Source organism: Bufo bufo, chromosome 1, assembly GCF_905171765.1.
Source record: "Bufo bufo chromosome 1, aBufBuf1.1, whole genome shotgun sequence".
NCBI classification, from domain to species: domain Eukaryota; kingdom Metazoa; phylum Chordata; class Amphibia; order Anura; family Bufonidae; genus Bufo; species Bufo bufo.
The window spans coordinates 290528219-290550029 of NC_053389.1; the positions used below are offsets into that span (position 1 = coordinate 290528219).

At 45.7% G+C, this 21811-nt stretch overlaps 1 protein-coding gene across 5 annotated transcripts in view; it reads left to right on the forward strand.

Moving 5' to 3' along the window:
- The window catches only part of TNIP1 (TNFAIP3 interacting protein 1), a 91108-nt gene that overhangs the window by 36266 nt on the left and 33031 nt on the right, over window positions 1-21811 (forward strand). For 2 of the 5 annotated variants that reach the window (XM_040440376.1, XM_040440387.1), the window contains exons 2-5: window positions 3509-3647; window positions 7040-7177; window positions 7942-8042; window positions 9602-9670. In XM_040440376.1, the coding sequence (XP_040296310.1) occupies window positions 3548-3647; window positions 7040-7177; window positions 7942-8042; window positions 9602-9670 (408 nt within the window). In that variant the 5' untranslated portion in view covers window positions 3509-3547. Of the gene's footprint in view, window positions 1-3508; window positions 3648-4871; window positions 4944-7039; window positions 7178-7941; window positions 8043-9601; window positions 9671-21811 lie in introns of those variants that run through there. The other 3 variants (XM_040440409.1, XM_040440419.1, XM_040440398.1) reach the window with 3 other exon arrangements.

A 21811-nucleotide genomic window follows, 5' to 3' on the forward strand; every position in this document is an offset into this window, starting at 1 on the left:
TGGCTCAGCGCTTCGACCCATTTTTGCTTCCGTCTGGGTGGCTAAGGTGGTCTCAGAATGGGCACTCCGGTTAAATCAAGTCTTGGCGGCGGACCTCTGTCTGGCGGAGCTCCAGTCTTTGGCCCTGCAAATCTCGCGGTGAAATATCTCTGTGAGGCCTCCTTGGACGCAGGTGCACTGGTGGCCCGCTCATCAGCTTTCGCGGTAGCCTTACGGCGCAAACTGTGGCTTAAGGTCTGGGCCGCGGATTCGTCCTCAAAGCGGTCCCTGGCAGGCCTCACTTTTTCCGGCTCCCGTTTATTCGGGTCCCGTTTGGATGAAATTATCTCTGAGGCCACAGGTGATAAAAGTACCCACCTTCCACAGGGCAGATCCAAGCGCACGTTTCGCGCTAAGTCCTCAAATGCCCGGACTTGCTCCTTTCGCCGCTTCTCGGGTACTTGTCTGGCGGCAGGAGCTCTTCCCAAGTCAAAGACCAGCGAAAAAAGCCATTCTTTCGACCTCAACCAGCCTGGCGCCCACGGACACAGCCCACTCGTCCCTCGGGCAATAAACAGCCTTCTGCATGAAGGGGCGCCCCCACCCTCATGGGTGGTGGGTCGTCTCCTCCTTTTTCAGGACATTTGGCGGGCCCATATTTCAGACGCGTGGACGCTCAAAACTGTAACCTCAGGTTACAAGATCGAGTTTGCTTCTCCTCCCCCAGACTGTTTTTTTTTTTTTTTTTTTTTTCTGTCCCAGATCTGGATCGGGCTGTCTCCTTTTCTCAGACAATTCGGTCTCTCCTCGATCGGGGCGTACTTACACGTCCTTATTGCTCCGGTACATCAGCGCTTCCTCCTCTTCTCGGTAGGACCCCACCACTACCAGTTCGTCGCCTTTCCCTTTGGCTTGGCAACGGCGCCCTGAGTATTCACAAAAGTGCTCGCTCCCCTCCTGGCCCTTCTTCGTGCCAGGGGTATCACCCCGATTTCCATATCTGGGCGACATCCTGGTCAAGGCGCCGACCTTCAGTCAGAACGAGGTCAGTCTACGTATCACTCTGACACCCTGACACGCTTTGGCTGGCAAACTTCCAGAAGTCTTCCTTACGCCCAACCATTCGGATCACCTTTCTTGGGATGATCCTCGACGCAGACGCTGCATTAGTTCGCCTTCCTCTGGACAAGCGGCTAGCCCTTCTGAAGTTGGTCAGTCTTCTCCTCCTGCGCAGGTTCCCATTGATCCAATTTTGCATGCAGGTCTTGGGTGCAATGGTCGCTTCCTTCGAGGCAGTCCCATTTGCACAATTGTCGCTTCTCCATTGGACCCCTCTTTTGAGGGGCCAGCAGATTCGGATCCAGTCGGACAATGCCACGTCAGTGGCTTACATCAACCACCAAGGGGGAACCCGCAGTCAAGCGGTGATGGAGGATTCGGCCCAAATCCTGCAGTGGACGGAGACTCGTGTACCAGTGCTATCGGCGGTCTACATTCCAGGGGTGGAGAATTGGACGGCGGATTTCCTCAGTCGGACAACAATGGACCCGGGAGAGTGGTTGCTGCACCCGAAAGTGTTCGACTCCATTTGTCTCCGTTGGGGCTGAGGTGGACTTGATGGCGTCCAGACTCAACAGCAAACTTCCCACCTTCTTCTCTTGAACAAGAGATCCTCGAGCGTGCGCCATAGACGCACTGGTGGCACCATGGGGCGGGTTCTTTCTACTGTACGTATTCCCTTCCCCTCCTGCCCCGAGTCCTGCACAGAATCAGGTTGGAGAGCATCCAGATGATTCTTATTGCTCCGGATTGGCCCCGTCGCGCGTGGTACACCGATATCTTGCTTCTTCTAGGAGACATGCCATGGCCTCTTCCGCTCAGAGTCTATCTTCTCTCTCAGGGTCCTGTCTTCCAACAGCGTTTAGAGTCGCTACATTTGACGGCGTGGCTGTTGAAACCGCAATTCTGCAGAGTGGTTTCCCTGACAGGCTCATCCACACCATGATTAAGGCCAGGAAACCAACGTCTTCCAAGATTTATTATAGAACTTGGAGGTCCTTTCTGCTCTTTCTGCTCTTCTGTGCAGAACGTGGCCTCCCTCCACTGTGCTTCTCACTTCCCACCATCCTTTCCTTTCTGCAATCAGGTCTGGAATTGGGTCTTGCACATAGTTCTTTTAAAGGGCCAAGTGTCAGCACTTTCAGTTTTTTTCCAGCGTCCTTTAGCCGGACAGGCCCCGGTTAAGACGTTTCTACAAGGGGTGGCTCACACTGTCCCGCCGTATCGCCCTCCTTTACCCTCTTGGGACTTGAACCTGGTCCTAGGTTTCCTCCAATCTGCTCCTTTTGAGCCTCTAGACGCTGTTTCCCTCCGTCTTCTTTCCTGGAAGGTTGCCTTCCTGGTGGCAATCACCTCCATTAGGCGCGTGTTGGAATTGGCAGCGCTCTCTTGTAAGGAGCCCTTTCTTGTTCTCCACCAAGATAAGGCGGTGCTCCGCCCAGTACCTGATTTTCAGCCGAAGGTGGTCTCTGCCTTCCACGTCGACTAAGACATTGTTCTCCCTTCATTCTGCCCCTCTCCCTCACATCATAGGGAGCGAGCTCTCCATCAGCTGGACGTGGTTCGGGCTCTGAGGATTTACCTGTCCATTTCTAGTTCGTTCCGCCGTACGGACTCCCTATTTGTTGTTCCTGAAGGTCCCCGCAAAGGCTTGCCAGCTTCTAAGGTGACAATTGCCAAGTAGATTTGTTTGGCAATTGCTGAAGCATACCGCTCCCAGGGCAAAGTACCGTCCCTCTGTGTCACGACCCACTCGACCAGGGCGGTGGGCGCCTCTTGGGCTCGGTTCCACCATGCTTCCGCTTCACAGTTGTGTAAGGCAGCGACTTGGTGAACATGTGCAAGGAAGACCAAGTTTTACCAGGTGCATACTTTTGCATCAGCGGACGCTGTGCTGGGCCGCAAGGTCTTGCAGGCAGCGGTGTCTTGAGCTTCTGCAAGGCAGTTTTCATGAGGGTGTGTTCTTCCCGCCTCGTGGACTGCTTTGGAACGTCCCATGGTCCTGTGTCCCCCAATGATACAATAAAACAAGATTTTTGTGAACTCGCCTGTAAAATATATTTTTCTTGCTTAGTTCATTGGGGGGCACAGCTCCCACCCATTGTTTTTATTATTACTGCAAGTGATGGCGGTTGGTTTGCCGGTACGGTCCTCAGTTCTAGTTCGGTCCGATTGGCATTGGTTATGTAATGGGTGGTTTCCGGTATGTTTTTTTTTTTCTCCTACTCTTACTGCTTGGGCACAAACTGATAACTCCTCCCCTGCGGGCTATACCCCCTCCAGCCTGGAGAGAGCATATCAGCCTAGTGTCGCCTCCTAGTGGCCGCAGCAGCTATACCCACAGTCCTGTGTCCCCCCCCCTAATGAACTAAGCGAGAGAGATTTTACAGGTGAGTTCACAAAAATCTTGTTTTTTCCTTATCTCGATGGTGTGGAGATAAATGCTGCATGTTCTCTTCTTTTCTTCTAGAGATGTAATATTACCATTGGTTGGATGTGTAGCTGATTAATGGAAGGCAGAAGTCCCTACAGAATATATGATCCAGGTGGTAGTGCTCCCAAATTCACTGATGAGCAGCCGGAACGCATGGCAGGGATCCCAAGTCTTGGTAAACTTCACGTGTATAAACTGTATATGTGGTAAATACACAAGGGGGAATTTTTCCAACCCATCACACCAGAATTCTGGTCTCCCACTCACTCCAGTTGTGAAAAGTTGTTGGGAAAGTGGGCATGGTTAACCTGTCAAACGGAGTTTGGCTTGCCAGGGCGGCAGTGGAATCCACACGTGGCCAACTGCTAATCGCTGGGCCACACCTTTTTGTTCTAAGTCCATTTGTGACCTGGAAATTGGCGGCAAGTCGCATGCAGATCCTGCTGCCCGGGCCACATTGTGTACAGGCGGCGTTAAGCCAGATTTATCATCTGTAACATTTTAAAAAGTCACAAAAATTGATGCAATCTTACTACAGTAAATGTGGTGGCATAGAAAGTGGGGTAACATTTCAAGAAAGAATTGCTAGACTAAAAGATGCACCAAATTTATCAAACCTTTGAGCCACTCGGGCTGTACAAAACTGACCTAACCTAAAAATTCCCCTCTTGATAACTCCTATCATTTTCATCTCTAATGGTCACCATTACAAGAGTTTTCATCCAGCTTTCCCACAGTCCTGATGACTTCCAGTTTGGAGCCTGGGAAGGTTGAGAGCCAACCAGTAGCTGCATTGGCTGACATTTCTCTTGCTACCCAGCTTTCCCAGCAGCAGATTTACTGGTAGTTAAAAGTAGCTGAACTGAATTTTGAATGTGGAAAAAAAAAAAGTGAAAAACGATGCCATACTCATTAGATTTCTGTTGGCCAAACCTGCCAATTTTGGCATGATCAGTCCAGTACCTAATGTATACGGGGCCTCTCGACAATTTCCTCGGCAGATTCAGGAGAGATAGGATTGGGCTTGTTGCACTACAACATGCCCAGTTCTTTTGTTTTCAAGGAGATAAACTGCACCCGGGGTGCCTGGCGGAGGCTTTCTTTCCTTTCCCATTTACATGCATGCTTAATGTAGTGGGGTTGGGTATGTGTGGAGATAAAGTATGTGATCATGGGAGCAGGGATTTTCTGGACTTCCTGTCCGTAAGTAAACTACAGTTGGCCTTTCCCTATTCAGAGAACAGATAAACATACAAAAGACTGCATCCAACTTCCCCACAAATGGAGGGAACATAAACCGTATATATAGTCCCCATACAATAGGATAGATAATGGCTTAGTTCATGACCATGACAATTATTTTTGAAAAATTTATAGTTTTTTATTTTTATTTTTTTAGGATAACTGAAAAGGGAAAACCAAACTTGGCATTATTCATGGCAGGACTCCCAAGTCTTGGTAAATGACCCAGGTATAAACTGCACAGATGTTGAAGTCACAGTACATTGTCATGACCTTTCCAAAAAACATACATATGGAATTATAGGGGTGCACTTTTCTCTGCTTAGCTTTTAATAAGTCTTTATTAAGACCGACGTTTTAGACGCTGGTCTTAATACCCCTGCATCGGCAGTGGATGCACTGTACTTATCTAGAGGCACAAGCCTCTACATAACTTCGGCGCATGATCCGCCAGTGTACACTAAACTTAAAACTGTGCCAGCTGCCTTGCTGGTGTAGATTTAAAGGGATTCTGTCACCTCTTTTTACCCTATAGAGATGCGGACATGCACGGCTAGATCGCCGCTAGCATGTCCGCAATATACCGGTCCCATATCTCTGAGTGGTTTTACTGCGTGTAAAAAATGATTTTATAGATATGTAAATGAGCCTGGTAAGGGCCCAAGGGGCTGTACTAACCTTCTTGGTGCCCAGCTACGCCCCCCTCTGAAGGAGCCCAGAAATCTCCTCCTTGCTCACAAAGTCGGGATCGCCGTAATCTCGCGATGCACGAGCTCGCGCATGCGCAGTGCTGGCATAGTGTTCCTTCCCTGTGCTGGTATCGGCCTCAGGGAAGGAACTGCACATGCGCGAGCTCGCGCACCGTGAGATTACGGCGATCTGACTTTGTGAGCAAGGAGGAGATTTGTGGATACACAGGGGGCGTGGCTGGGCTCCAGAACGGTTAGTACAGCCCCTTGGGCTCCTTACCAGGCTGATTTACACATATTATAATAAAATAAAATAAAAAAATATATATATAACATTTTTTACGCTCAATAAAACCACTCAGAGATACGGCGATCTAGCCATGCATGTCCGCATCTCTATAGGCTAAAAAGAGATGACAGGCAAGGCAAAACCTGGCATAGAAAATCATAAATGAGATGGGCTTGCCCTCTTCCCACGCCCCACACCTTTTTTTTACAACTGACGTATGTGCTATGGAAGGGGAAGAAGTCGCAGATTTTGCCAAAAATCACTTTTGCAACAAAATCTGTGCTAAAGAGTCATAATATTTGGTCATATACGACCCCCATAATGTCTTTTCTGGTGGCGCTCTCTGCTCACTACCTTCCTGCTATTCACACAGGAGCATTGTATTGTTCACCTAGCATCTGCTCAGCTGCCATACTCCTGTGTCCCGCTCTGCAGGCCACAGTCTCGCTGCAAGGCCTCTTTCTGTGTCTGTGTTAGAGACTTTTTCCTGCAGCACTGCAGGGGTTAATTCCTTTTCAGATCAGCTGCTTAACTAATGAGCTAATAAACTCTCCTATATAGCTGTGCTGCTGACCTTACTTCCTTGCCTGAGCAGTTGGTCTCTACAGATCTTGCTAGGTCTCGCGAGCTTGCCTAGAGTCTGTTAAGAGCTTTAATCTGTTTGCCTGTGTACTGACCGCTGCCTGTTTCCTGACTACGTGTATGGCCTGTTCCCTTAGTGCCACGTACTGGTGTCTCTGATTCCCCTGGGTCAATAGCCAACCAAATCTGGGCTATACCAACAGGTACCAGTCTGGTGGCTTCCCTACAGCAAAGACCAGATCCCTGCATAGGGGTTAAAGGGTAAAAACCAGGGGACCACCAGGATAGCTCCCTTAGGACTAGCCCAAAATCAAACCAGTTGGTTGGCACAGCAAGTCCACGCTCACTGCCCTTAATAATGTCCCATCATAGAGGGGATCCCCACTCCCCTCTATTAACGAGAGCTGCTAACAACCTCATTTGTAAAAGTGACCATTAGACAAACAGCAGCCATATTTACCTATTTCGTGAGGATCTGGAAGTGTCCTGGTTCTTTTTCCTCAATGGCAGATGGGGGTGTACTGTAGGTCTGAAGATGTAGCTATCCAACAGCTGTGTAAGGTATATGGCCTAAGCCAGTATGATCTGCTTTGCTAGCAAGAAATTCCTCATAAATGGTAGAACCAGATTGTGTGACAGATAAGGGCATAGTGCAGTTTCCATTCTCCTCCTCTACTTTCTCTTTCCATTCTCCTCAGTCTGCTTTTATAACCCACCTTCCCTCCTGCTTTTCACCCTCATTCTGACGTTCTCTGCCCCTCTCAGGTGAACTGCTGGAAGAATCACAGAACGTGGCCCACAATCTCCGCCAGAAAGCAGAAGCCCTTATAAAAGACACCAGAGATCTCCAGTCGTCGTCTTCGGCAAACCCCCATGCTTCATTCACTGGAAAGATGAACACAGGTAAGTCTCCAGCCAGAAGAATGTCACTGAAGGGGGCAGCTGACCCTGCAACTATTTCAGTGAAATGCCTTTACTTCCGACACCCCCCATACCTGAGCCAAGTGTGCAGGTGCTGTCTGTGGGCATAGGACCGTACACCAATGACGGGCACAGGAGGGAGGCAGAAAAAAAACCTCTAGATCAAGGCATTTTTCTCTAATAAGGGTCTATTTACACGTCCGTAGTTCAAATTGCGGATCCGCAATACACCCGGCCGGCACCCCCAAGAAATGCCTATTCTTGTCTGCAATTGCGTACAAGAGTAGGACATGCTCTATTGTTTTCCGGAGCCGCGGACCGGAAGATCGGCGGCGCGCTCCGGAAATGCGGAAATCCGCATCCATTCCGTCCCCATAGAGAAAGAATGGGTCCGCACCCGTTCCGCACAATTGCGGAACGGATGCGGACCAGAATTGCGGACGTGTGAATGAAGCCTAAGAGAAACCTATCCAAAGTTGGGTAAAAAATGAGCGACCATATATGACCTGGTATATGAAGCTTTCCCAAGATGTAGACAAGCATCACATAGAAGTATTCCGTTTCCCAGCTATTATAGGGGTCTGCAGATGGGAGCATTTCTTTATACTGATGATGGAGCAGATCATACGTTACAAACCATCTTCTAATACGTCATAGATACAACATCTTGATTTATCAAAAATGTCATTGTTTCAGCTGTTTTCCATTGTTGGTGTATGTACATGTAAATATCCTTAACATTTCAGAGCAGGAAAAGGCAGAAGATTTTTTGCATGTTGAGCTATCCGATGTGAATGACAAGGAATCTGATGTTCGCTCCACGGTTGTTCCCAAAATCCCAGCAAGTGTAAGTAGATTGATGTGCAGTGTAAGTTCTTGTACTGTAAAGCCTGTATTACGATAGATAGTTGGCCAGATACTCACTAACGATCATTGTTAGCGATGTAATGTGCTGCTGCGGGATTGTTGTCTAATCCCGATCTGCTGCCGGCAAACAACAAGTCAGTACGGGGACAAGCGATGGCATAATGATCGCTCCTCCCCATACTGTAGAGGAGATTTCTGCATGTAATAGCAGTGGTCTCCTCTACTAAGGAGCAGGCGATTGCGGGGTTGCAGCATGCCTATGAAGATTTTAGCAGGCTGCATGTGCGTTGTTCATTGAGTGGCAGCAATGTTCCATCATACAATAGTATTACATTGTAGGCAAAAATATATTTATAAAAGACGGCACAGCTGAGGGAAGACGTCTGTATGTGGGTAAGTAACTGGCACAGTGAGTGATAGAAAACAGAGGGTGGTTATTAACGGTGCACACTCCGATTGGGTCACTGTCACTAGTGGAGTACCTCAGGGGTCAGTATTGGAGCTAACTGGATGGACGTATGTCTTTTTTCTGCCTTACAAACTGCTACTATTTTACATATGGCTAAGCCAGAGGGATTTACGTAAGCCAATGGCCATACAATTTTACTGCAAATTTGTGTGGTCATTGGCTGGTGGGAGTAGCGTGACTTGGACACATGCAGCCAGCCATACCATAAAAGTCCACCAATGGAACTGTTTAAAGGGAACCTGTCACCTAGAAAAGCGGCAGCATTACCTTCTAGCCGTCTGTAGCTTGATTCCAAAGTTGTTTTTGTCCTATCAGATGTCAGATGTGCCTAATGCCAGAAATGCCCGCATTATGTAAACTAGGCTCTTGAAGTCAGGGGTGCAGCGGCTTCCTCGTTGAATTCAAGCTTGCCCCGCGCCCCCTTTCCCGCCCCTTAGCGTTTGTTTGATAGAAGTTCAAATCCCTATCATGTCGGCCACAAGATCTAAATCTCGTCTACCCTGAGCATTGTCCTTTGCCGCCTGCATGAGTGCGCCACTAAACATTCAACATAAAAATTGCTCATTGTTTTTTTTTGGCATGCTCAAAAATCATTGTTTGCCAGTGGCGGATCGTGCTGTGTAAACACACTCTGCTGCCGGCATGGGGATGAGCGATGGCATCGCTATTGCTCCTCTCCGTGCTGTGGAGGAGATCGCTGCATGTAAGATCAGCAAGCAAATATCCTCTAGCAAGCAGATTACCTCCATCCTGACAGTCGCCCTAAGTGGTTAAAGGGTAGCTCTGCTACTCCTCTATACGGTAATGCCCATGTAGCCCCTCATATGTAGATTTCTGTGTACACTCTGGAACATACCTGCAGCACTGATGCCATTTGTTTGCCAGTCTCTCACCGACGGAAGCCGTGCCATTCTGGTTGCGCCGTGTAGTGATAGATGTAGATTAATATCCTACTGCAAGACATTTGATATTCCCCTTGGGTGTCCTGCTTTGCTTTTCTGGGAGACTGGTCACTTCTCCCTAACTGAAACTTGGAAGTACTAAAATACTAATAAAGTATTCTCTTTTAGGGGTCCTCATCTGAGTTCGACATCTTGGACCCCAGCGAGAAAAGAAAATCTCCTGAGTCCAGGTATTCGGTGAGTACTCTTGAATTTTGTTTGGTGAGCTTTCTTTGTAGTAGCCCGAAATGCGTCAGCCTGTGTTTCATGTATGAATAAAGAAGTCCTATGGTTTGGTGAGCAGATATTCATCACCTCTAGGCTTTGTTGTGCACAAGGGAGACGTCCGATGCTGAGAGTTTATTTCTAGTACTTCATATGCTACAATAACTAGAGTGCAATGTATGCCTGGCCAAGAAGCCTCGATGAATGTCTATGTACTGTAGCTCTTTGAGTTATGGCAGTTCTATTGGGGGTCATTTATCAAACTAGTGTAAAGTAGAACTGGCTTAGGTGCCCATAGCAACCAATCAGATTCCTCCTTTTATTTTCCGAAGGAGCTGTCAAAATGAAAGGGGATTGGGTGCTACGGGCAACTAAGTCAGTCCTACTTTACACCAGTTTGATAAATGACCCCCTATGTCCTTGTTCGCAATCCTATTTTTGTATGTTGTGGTGGACCTAAAATGAAAAGTGAAGCGGCTTTGCAAATGTTCTTGAGCAAAAACCTCTGGGCATTTTGTGTCTCCAGCTCCTATGTGCCTCATACTTCCGACCTGCAGTCATGTTCGTTTCCATCTGACCGCCACTTCTTAAGGGTATATTAGACGGGCAGATTATCTGGCAGTCTAATACTGCTGCCGATTGCACGATGAATGACTAAATGCTCGTTCTTCAGGCAATTCGGATCTTTCCGCTTGATTTACTGGCGGCAGATTGTGCTGTCTAATTACGATTCATTCATTTCTATGGTGGATGTTTATTTATTTTATTTTTTTCTTAAATGAAAATTTATTTAAAAAAACAAATCCGATTCACTCCAGAAATGCATAGCACACCTCTCGGCACCGAGAACTTTGAAACGCAGTTTGAATTGAGCCTGTACATTAAGCGGGTCAGGCTGTGTTCATTGCAGAATTGTCATTCATTTCTATGGAGAATTTTTAAATGTAAATAAAAATAAACTAGAAATCCGAGCTCTCGCATGGCCTTAACTCCACTACTAGTTGAAACCAAGTGGAAGGAATATATTCCTTCTAAGGCCTCATGCACACAGCCATTGTTTTGGTCCACATCCGAGCCGCAGTTTTGGCGGCTCGGATGCAGACTCTTTCACTTCAATGGGGCCGCAAAAGATGCGGACATCACTATATGTGCAGTCCACATCCGTTGCTCTGTTTCAAGAGTCCGCAAAAAAAATATAACCTGTCCTATTCTTGTCCGCAGAATAGGCAGTTATATTAAAGGCTGACCATCCGTTCCACAAATTGCAGAACGCACACGGACGCCATCCGTGTTTTTCGGACCGCAAAACACACAACGGTCGTGTGCATGAGGCCTTTAACTACAGAGGAATGGCAGGAGGCTTTGGAGTCCCCTCTAAATGTTTCACCTTCAGCCAATAACAGATAAATAGAACTGGTCGTTCTACGCAGATGCTTTTTGACCCCTACAAGGTTGTATAAGATGGGCAGAATACGCCACACTCTGTCCTGGATGTATGGAGAACAAGGCTACATTTGGGAATGTACGGATTGGAAATCCTTCTGGCAGGAGGTTACTGATATATTAGAGGCAGTGATCTCCAGACGAGCCTGAAGTTTGCTTACTGGGTCTCCTCGAGGAGGAGGCCCCATCACACCAGGATATTTTTGCGAGAGGCTCTATTCCTGGCAAAGAAAGCCGTAGCATGAAGATGGACGGGAGACCACCCACCCACTGTTAGCCAATGTAAATCCCTAGTGAACCAAATTATCCCTTTTGAGAATATAGTATATAAAATTAGACAATGTCCCCAGAAATTTTGAAAGGGGTGTGGAGCATGATGACTTTGACATTTCCCCATTCCAGACATATACTCTCTGCCATGCTTCATCTACGATAGTGATTGAAACCCTGGTGCGCATTTTAGTTTCATTTCTATGTATGTAACATATACACCCTATGCATTACCTTGATACACGTGCTAATGCTATCCCGTACTTGTATATTATTCAATAAAACTCCAAAAATGCATAGTACACCTCGGCACCGAGAGCTTTGAAACGCAGTTTGAGCACAGTCTGTATGTTAAGCAGTCTGGGCTGAATTAATTGCCGAAAACTGGAGGAGAATAAAATACAAATAACGACCTAGTGCCTTTTCAAGCACTATAAAATGGGTTGAAGGTGAACTTACTGTAGCTCTGTAGTCATTGAGTTACCATACTGGATTTCTCCTGCACACGACCGTATGTATTTTGTGGTCTGCAAAAAAGCGGATCCGCAAAAAATACGGATGACATCCGTGCGCATTCCATATTTTGCGGAACGGAACAGCTGGCTCCTGATATTGTCCGTAATGCGGACAATAATAGGAAACATGTTCTATTTTTTTTTTTTGCGTAACGGACATCTGGAAACGGAATGCACATAGAGTAACTTCAGTTTTTTTTTTGCAGACCCGTTGAAATGAATGGTTCCGCAAAAAAACCAAAAACGGAAAGAATATACGTTCGTGTGCATTAACCCTAAAAGTCCAAATTTACATGCTGTGGCGGTTAAAGGCATCGATTTTGTTTTAGCCCTGGTCAAGTCACGACTATTCCTCATTGTCATCGATGGGAAAAACCAAAGACCATCAGAACTTTACTTGTGGTCCTGGCTTTTAGGCTACTCTGTAGGACAATCTGAATGTGACTGCCAGGTAAAACGTTATCTGCCCTGCAGGGTGATTTTCTGGCCGTTCAAGGCTCCCCTTGGCAGCCGGACCCCATGAATAAGCTGACTCTGAAAGGGATTGTCTGTGATGAGACAACCCCTTTAAGGCTACTTTCACACTGGCGTTTCTGGGTCCGCTTGTGAGATCCATTTCAGGGCTCTGACAAGCTGCCCCAATGCATTCTGAATGGATAAGGATCCGTTCAGAATGCATCAGTTTGGTCTCCGTTGCGTTTTATAGACTGTCACTAAAACGCAGCTTGCAGCGTTTTGGGGTCCGCCTGACGATGCGGAGCCAAACGGATCCGTCCTGACTTACAATGTAAGTCAGTGGGGACGGATCTGTTTTTCACTGACACAATATGGTGCATTTGAAAACGGATCCGTCCCCCATTAACTTTCAATGTCAGTCAAGACAGATCCGTTTTGACTTAGACTTTTTTTTAATGAATAATGCAAACGGATTCATTATTAACGGATACAAGCGTTTGCATTATTGGTGCGGATCCATCTGTGCGGATACAAGACGGATCCGCACAAAACGCGAGTGCAAAAGTAGTCACCATACGCATTGGCAAAATCATGTGTATGAACCTACTGTTTTCATGGAACAGCGCTGCACTTTGGGACTTCCGCTACCGTAGCTATTCTAGAGGAATTAGTTTTTTATCTGTTTAAACGCCGTTGACCATAATACGGCACATATGTGATTACTTGAACATTCTGTTCCCAAGTGGTTACGCTTCCCCTCGGCCTGTGTTGTGTTGTGTAAATCAGCCGTCCAGGACACATTTCCTGGTTGTGCAATTGTGTAGTTTTTTGCACTTGTCTTTGCTTTGACATCTGTCCCTGACTAAGGGATTGAAACTTGAGCGTGTAGTGAGTCAGGCCGGTATGGGGCTTTCTAATGTTAGGTGATGGATACGACAGGACCGTGAGTAACACGGAGATCCTGGTAGAACAATAGCTTGGTCATCGAGGAATAAGTCATGTGCATACATATGAGCTGAGCTAACTTTATTCCTTGGCAAGAGCAGCGTACTCTTCCGTAGTTATGTAGTAACACATCTTATGTGTATCCTGGAGTTAAAGGGGTTTTCCAAGACTTTTTTTAACTGATGACTTTACCTTTTGGATAGGTCATCGGTATCTGATCGGTAGGGGTCTGACACCTGGGACTCCCACCGATCAGCTGTTTGAGAAGGCCATGGCGCTCCGATGAACGCCACGGCCTTCTCGTAGATTTCGCTAGGCCGGTGACTAGGTGGGGCCGAGCTGTGATACCAGACACAGCCGCTATGCAGTGTACAGTGTTGTGCTTGGTGAGCTGCGAGAAGTCACCCCGGGGCCTTCTCAAACAGCTGATCGCCGGTGATCCCGATTTTCAGACCCCCACCGATCAGTTAAAAAGTCTCAGAAAACCCCATTAAGGATCCTTCACTAAGATGGATTCCATGAAATTATAGCATCTACTAGACCAGGGATCAGCAACCTTCGGCACTCCAGCTGCTGTGAAACTACAACTCCCAGCATGCAAACATGCTCGACTGCTCTTCAACTCCCATAGAAGTGAAAGGAGGATTCTTGGAGTTGTAGTTTCTGACCGGCTGGAGGTGCCGGAGGTTGCTGATCCCTGTGGTAGCATAGCTGTACTGATTGGCAGGCGGAATAGGCACGTCCCCATAGTGTAGTATGGCCGCCTGAGCTTGAGTCTGATCCAGGTAACATCTGTATGACGGAATGTGGCTATGACTAGGCTTGAGCGAATCGACTTTCGGATCCCAAGTCGATTAGTTCAAAACCTTCTTTTTTTAATGCTGTTTCCATACAAACTTTACCTACACGGAGCCATAACATTTTAATGCTGTATTGCTCGAAGTCGCGCTAGTCTTTGGTGAATTACTACTGTATTCATATCTGCATATTTTAAACCAGTTTAAAATAAAAATCTGAAGTGGGCTTTGGTACTGGCTGGTACCTCGGTACCACATTTTCTATCTTAAAAACGGACAATGATAGGACACGTTCTGTAATTTTTTTTTTCAGGCCCACGGAAAGGACATATGATGCGGACAGCACTGTATGTCCTACTTGCAGTGGTCAAATGGGAGACCTCAGATCCGCAGTGGAGCCAGGGAAGCAAAGCGTAGAAAAGTATGGTTCCCTCTGCAGGTCTGCCCAAAAGGCCCCCATAGGAGAACACCCCCTTATAAGGGCTCTGTCTTGCCCACATTTCAGTAATTCACAATCACTTTCTCCAGAAGTCTGCACATTTGACAGCAGTCTCTAGATTTCAGCCAGCCTTTTCTCATGGGTTAGTGTTACGGCACCTCCTCTTTTGGAGGAACTGGGTTTTTCCATGATTTCACAATGAAAATGTGTGCGGTATGTCTTTTTTTTTTTTTTTCAAAGTGAAATGTTTATGTTCTGTATTTTGTATGTAATTTCTCATAGTTATGGTTCACTTCTGAAAATTTTCCTTTTTATGGGCCGTTAAAAACTAGTTGTTATCCCACATAATTAATTTTTTGTAATTGATAATTTAGAACATTTTACTGCCATAATTGTGTCAAATTTGACTTTAAAACAATGTGGTTACTTTCAACCAAAAACAGCGCCACCCTGCTCTGTGGGCTGTCTGTGGTATTGCAGCTCAACCTCACTAGCTTGAATGGGACTAAGCTGTAGTAGAAGACACAGGTAGAATTTTAAATTGCATATTTTTTATTAAAGATTTTAGAATTTTATTCAACAAAACAAAATCTGAAAAGTCAAGAATGTCCAATACGTAACTTCGAGTGTACACCACCCGTCATATCGGTATTGCAGGCAGATGTACTTTAGTAAGATAGACATACTGTATAAGGCCAGCAGAAAATTGCAAATCTAAACGGATAATACAACCATCTGCATCCGTTATGAACGGATCCGGTTGTACCAGTCGTGGCCAAAAGTTTTGAGAATGACACAAATATTAGTTTTCACAAAGTTTGCTGCTAAACTGCTTTTAGATCTTTGTTTCAGTTGTTTCTGTGATGTAGTGAAATATAATTACACGCACTTCATACGTTTCAAAGGCTTTTATCGACAATTACATGACATTTATGCAAAGAGTCAGTATTTGCAGTGTTGGCCCTTCTTTTTCAGGACCTCTGCAATTCGACTGGGCATGCTCTCAATCAACTTCTGGACCAATTCCTGACTGATAGCAACCCATTCTTTCATAATCACTTCTTGGAGTTTGTCAGAATTAGTGGGTTTTTGTTTGTCCACCCGCCTCTTGAGGATTGACCACAAGTTCTCAATGGGATTAAGATCTGGGGAGTTTCCAGGCCATGGACTGAAAATGTCAACGTTTTGGTCCCCGAGCCACTTAGTTATCACTTTTGCCTTATGGCACGGTGCTCCATCGTGCTGGAAAATGCATTGTTCTTCACCAAACTGTTGTTGGATTGTTGGAAGAAGTTGCTGTTGGAGGGTGTTTTGGTACCATTCTTTATTCATGGCTGTGTTTTTGGGCAAAATTGTGAGTGAGCCCACTCCCTTGGATGAGAAGCAACCCCACACATGAATGGTCTCAGGATGCTTTACTGTTGGCATGACACAGGACTGATGGTAGCGCTCACCTTTTCTTCTCCGGACAAGCCTTTTTCCAGATGCCCCAAACAATCGGAAAGAGTCTTCATCGGAGAATATGACTTTGCCCCAGTCCTCAGCAGTCTATTCACCATACTTTCTGCAGAAGATCAATCTGTCCCAGTTGTTTTTTTTGGAGAGAAGTGGCTTCTTTGCTGCCCTTCTTGGCACCAGGCCATCTTCCAAAAGTCTTTGCCTCACTGTGTGTGCAGATGCGCTCACTTCTGCCTGCTGCCATTCCTGAGCAAGCTCTGCACTGGTGGCACTCCGATCCCACAGCTGAATCCTCTTTAGGAGACGATCCTGGCGCTTGCTGGACTTTCTTGGACGCCCTGAAGCCTTCTTAACAAGAATTGAACCTCTTTCCTTGAAGTTCTTGATGATCCTATAAATTGTTGATTGAGGTGCCATCTTAGTAGCCACAATATCCTTGCCTGTGAAGCCATTTTTATGCAACGCAATGATGGCTGCACGCGTTTCTTTGCAGTTCACCATGGTTAACAACGGAAGAACAATGATTTCAAGCATCACCCTCCTTTTAACATGTCAAGTCTGCCATTTTAACCCAATCAGCCTGACATAATGATCTCCAGCCTTGTGCTCGTCAACATTCTCACCTGAGTTAACAAGACGATTACTGAATTGATCTCAGTAGGTCCTTTAATGACAGCAATGAAATGCAGTGGAAAGTTATTTTTTTGGGATTAAGTTAATTTTCATGGCAAAGAAGGACTATGGCTACTTTCACACTTGCGGCAGGACGGATCCAACAGGCTGTTCACCATGTCGGATCCGTCCTTCCGCTATTTCGCCGTGCGCCGGACCGCAGCTCTGTCCCCATTGACTATAATGGGGACGGGGGCGGAGCTCCGGTGCAGCACGGCAGTGCACGGCGAAAGCCGCCGGACTAAAAAGTCGGACATGCAGGACTTTTTAGTCCGGCGTCTTTCGCCGTTCTGCGCCGGATCTCCGCCCCCGTTCCCATTATAGTCAATGTGGACGGAGCGGCGGCACGGCGAAATAGCGGAAGGACTGATCACTCTTCATAACATTCTGGAGTATATGCAAATTGCTATTATAAAAACTTAAGCAGCAACTTTTCCAATATTTATGTAATTCTCAAAACTTTTGGCCACGACTGTATTATCTTTAACATATCCAAGACGGATCCGTCATGAACTCCATTAAACGTCAATGAAGGACGGATCCGTCTTCTATTGTGGCAGAGAAAACTGATCCATCCCCTCTGACTTGCATTGGGGGTCATGCCGGATCAGTCTTGCCCTGCACCCCAGGACGGAAAGCAAGCTACAACATGTTGCGGTTTGCTCTCCGGTATGGGAACGCAACTAAACTAAACGGAATGCATTTTGGAGCACTCCATTCTGTTCAGTTCAGTTTTGTCCCCATTGACAATGAATGGGAACAAAACTGAAGCATTCTTTTCCGGTATTGAGATCCTATGACAGAACTCAATACTGGAAAACTAAAACGCTAGTGTGAAAGTAGCCTAATCTTGGCAACATATTCCCCTCTTATAGTGAGCTGCACTCCTATCCAGCCAATACTGGACAGTTGATTTCCAGCTCAGTGGTTGTCAGGTCCTCCATATATTCCAATATGCAGTGCCTTGAAAGAGTATTCATAGCCTTTGAACTTTTCCACATTTTTCACGTTACACCCACAAAATATTTTTGGGGGATTTTATGTGATAGACCAACACAAAGTAGCAAGTATGTGTGAAGTGAAAAGAAAATGATACATGGTTTTCAAAATTTTTAATAAATAAAAATAAAGTGTGGAGCGCATATGTATTCAGTGACAGTCCCCAGAGTCAATACTTTGTAGGACCATCTTTCCCTGCAATTACAGCTGCAAGTCTTCTGGGGTATGTCTCTACCAGCTTTGTACATTGCCCTGTACTTAGCTTAATCCATCTTCCCATCAACTTCAGCTTCCCTGTTCCTGCTGAAGAACAGCATCCCCACAACATGAGGCCAACCCCCAAAAAATCCAGAAAATCACATTGTATGATTTTTAAATAATTTGTTTGCATTTTATTGCATGAAATAAGTATTTGATCAACTAGCAAGAATTCTGGCTGTCACAGACCTGTTAGTTTATCTTTAAAGGGTTTCTACCACCAGATTTTGACCTATTTAGCTGTCTGACACTAGCGATCTGCTAGTGTCTGCTCTACCTAACAGTGCTCTTGTATCACCTTTGTCTGCTGCCGTTAAGCTTAAAAACGTATTGATATGCAAGTGAGCTTCTAGTTGCGAGAATTCGGCCAAGATGGAGCGAAGTAGGCTGTCAATCTAGACGAGAGGGGCGGCAGACCTGGTGAGTAGACGGCGCCTCTAGGTGCTGAAAAGACGCCCACATAGCAACTAGAGGCTCACTTGCATATCTATACAAGTACGTTTTTAAGGTTAACCGTAGCAGACAAAGGTGATACAGGAACACGGTTAGGTACAGCAGACACTAGCAGATTGCTAGTGTCAGACAGCTAAATAGATCAAAATCTGGTGGTAGAAACCCTTTAAGAGGCCCTCCTACTCTGCACTCATTACCTGTATTATTTACACCTGTTTGAACTCATTACCTGTATAAAAGACACCTGTCCACACACTCAATCACTCTCCAACCTCTCCACCTTGGCCAAGACCAAACAGCTGTCTAAAGACACCAAGGACAAAATTGTAGACCTGCACAAGGCTGGGATGGGCTACAGGACAATAGGCAAGCAGCTTTGTGAGAAGGCAACAACTGTTGGCGCAATTATTAGAAAATGGAAGAAACAGAACTTGAATGTTAATCTTCCTCGGTCTGGGGCTTCATGCAAGATCTCGCCCCGTGGGGTAAGGATGATTCTGAGAGACGTCAGGAATCAGCCCAGAACTACACGGGAAGACCTGGTCAATGACCTGAAGCGAGTTGGGACCACAGTCTCAAAGAATACCATTAGTAACACATTACGCCGTCATGGATTAAAATCCTGCAGGTCATGCAAGGTTCCCCTGCTTACTCCAGCACATGTCCAGGCCCGTTTGAATTTCGCCAATGACCATCTGGATGGTCCAGAAGAGGCATGGGAGTAGGTCATGTGGTCAGATGAGACCAAAATAGAACTTTGGTATCAACTCCACTCGCCGTGTTTGGAGGAAGTACAATCCCAAGAACACTGTCCCAACCATAAAGCATGGGGGTGGAAACATCATACCTTGGGGGTGCTTTTCTGCAAAGGGGACATGATGACTGCACCGTATTGAAGGGAGGATGGATGAGGCCATATAACGCAAGATTTTGGCTAACAACCTCCTTCCAGCCTGAAAGAATGTTAAAAGTGAAAATAATAAAGATTTTATTAGAATCAATTGAAAAAGGGGGGTGTAGAAAATTCATATAAAATCAGGCAGACAGGAGATCAGAGATGTGGAGAGGGATTGGATAATTAACCATCCACCACTCTGATAGCAAGCAACAGGCTACTTACTATTCAGGCTAACACTCAGTATATTCTCACACTGATATAGGTGTAGTCTGTAGCAACCCAGCTAAAGTACCGTGATACATCTGTGGCACGCCATGTATGCGACCATCATGGCGGCAATCCAAATGTGTTCAAGGAATTGAACACATTGTGAAATCCGTTCGTGGAGGGGACATTGATGTGTCGCTGCTCCGCAAAGAAACTGAATGGATTTTCAAGTTAGACACCGTACACCCCAAGGGACTTAACGAGGCGGTCTCATTTTCCTGCTTTATTTAGCAGGTCATTGGGACGGTTGTCGTGGTCCTGTTGTGTGTGTGTGTGTGTGTGTGTGTGTGTGATGTTTTATCAGTATCACCTGACCACAGATTTGCGTTGCGATATATGCACCGGGTGGTCTCATTTATGAATTCATCCACATCCCATATTGTATATGGGCTGTCTTGCTCCACCACAGTGGCTTTTCTCCATCCGGGTAACAGAGTGGTTAAGTTTACCACTATACTGTGTAGTCCTCTCTAGTTAGGCCCTTCTTGTATATCCCAAGTAGCCATATACAGTTTTGACACTCTACTATCTAGATCGCATATGTTCCTTTCCCCCAGATGCTTGAGTGCGCTTGCGCTCCTCCCCCAGAGTGTATTACGCCCCATTTTCATGTGGCCGCGTCATGGGGCGTGTCGGATGACGCGCCTTCCTCCCTGATTGGTGCTCCATGATGGCGCACAGCTCCTGGGGGCGGGTCTTAGATTATTTCTATCTGGCATGTGCTCGGCCGCACACGGCCATCACAGCGCTGATGTATGCACGCGAAAGTGTGGCATCTCTGTTCACATCCGATAATTTATACTAATGTATCGCTCCTGATGACACATGAAATATTCTAGTCATGTAGAAACGCGTTGAGCGATTTGAGGTGCTACATATCGCTCACTAGGCAGGGCAGCGTTTAAGGGTGTACTAATACCCACATCAGCTGTTCAGACTCTGCAGACGATCCACTCTATGGCTCATTACAAGTAGCATAGGGATAGACGCAAATAGGATCAGGTCTGCACACGTGAGTCCCTGCTCCCCGTGTAGCGGCACTTTAGCCTGGTTGCTACAGACTACACCTATATCAGTGTGAGAATATACTGAGTGTTAGCAAGCAACAGGCTACTATTCAGGCTATTAGAGTGGTGGATGGTTAATTATCCAATCCCTCTCCACATCTCTGATCTCCTGTATGCCTGATTTTATATTAGTTTTCTACACACCCCTTTTTCAATTGATTCTAATAAAATCTTTCTTTTTTTGACTTTTAATCTTCTTTCAGGCTGAGACATATAATATATATACAGAACGTGTACCATCCATATTAACCCTTCACTGTGATTTAACAACCTCCTTCCCTCAGTAAGAGCATTGAAGATGGGTCGTGGCTGGGTCTTCCAGCATGACTATGACCCAAAAAACACAGCCAGGGCAAATAAGGAATGGCTCCGTAAGAAGCATTTCAAGGTCCTGGAGTGGCCTAGCCAGTCTACAGACCTGAACCCAATTGAAAATCTTTAGCGGGAGCTGAAACTCAATGTAGCCCAGTGACAGCCGAAACCTGAAATATCTGGAGAAGATCTGTATGGAGGAGTGGGCCAAAATCCCTGCTGCAGAGTGTGCAGACTTGGTCAAGAACTACAGGAAATGTCTGACCTCTGTAATTGCAAACAAAGGCTTCTGTACCAAATACAATTCTGTTTTTCTGTTGTATCAAATACTTATTTCATGCAATAAAATGCAAACTAATTATTTAAAAATCATACAATGTGATTTTCTGGATTTTACAATTATTATTTTTTTAAATCTCTCTCACAGTTGAAGTATACCTACGATAAAAATTACAGACCTCTCCATTATTTGTAGGTGGGAAAACTTGCAAAATCACCAGTATATCAAATGCTTATATTCCCCACTGTATAAGTGATTGTACAAAGGTCAAGAGGGACTTATAAAAAGGGAAAAAAGTTCAATAAAGTAAAAAAAGAAAATACAAAGAACACATTAAAAAGAAAATGTGTTATTATTTACGGTATGATATTAAAAATTTAATTTGTATAAAAATTTTTTAAAAAAACAGTAATTGATAGTGCTGCCTCCTAGATGAATGAAATATTAGTATATCACGTTATTTATCACACATGGTCATGGGCATATTTTTTAATTTTATTATTTATTTATTTTATTTTTGTTACCACCCAAAAAAGCACATCACCACTGAGGCCATTTGATTGATATACAAAATATTACCACTTC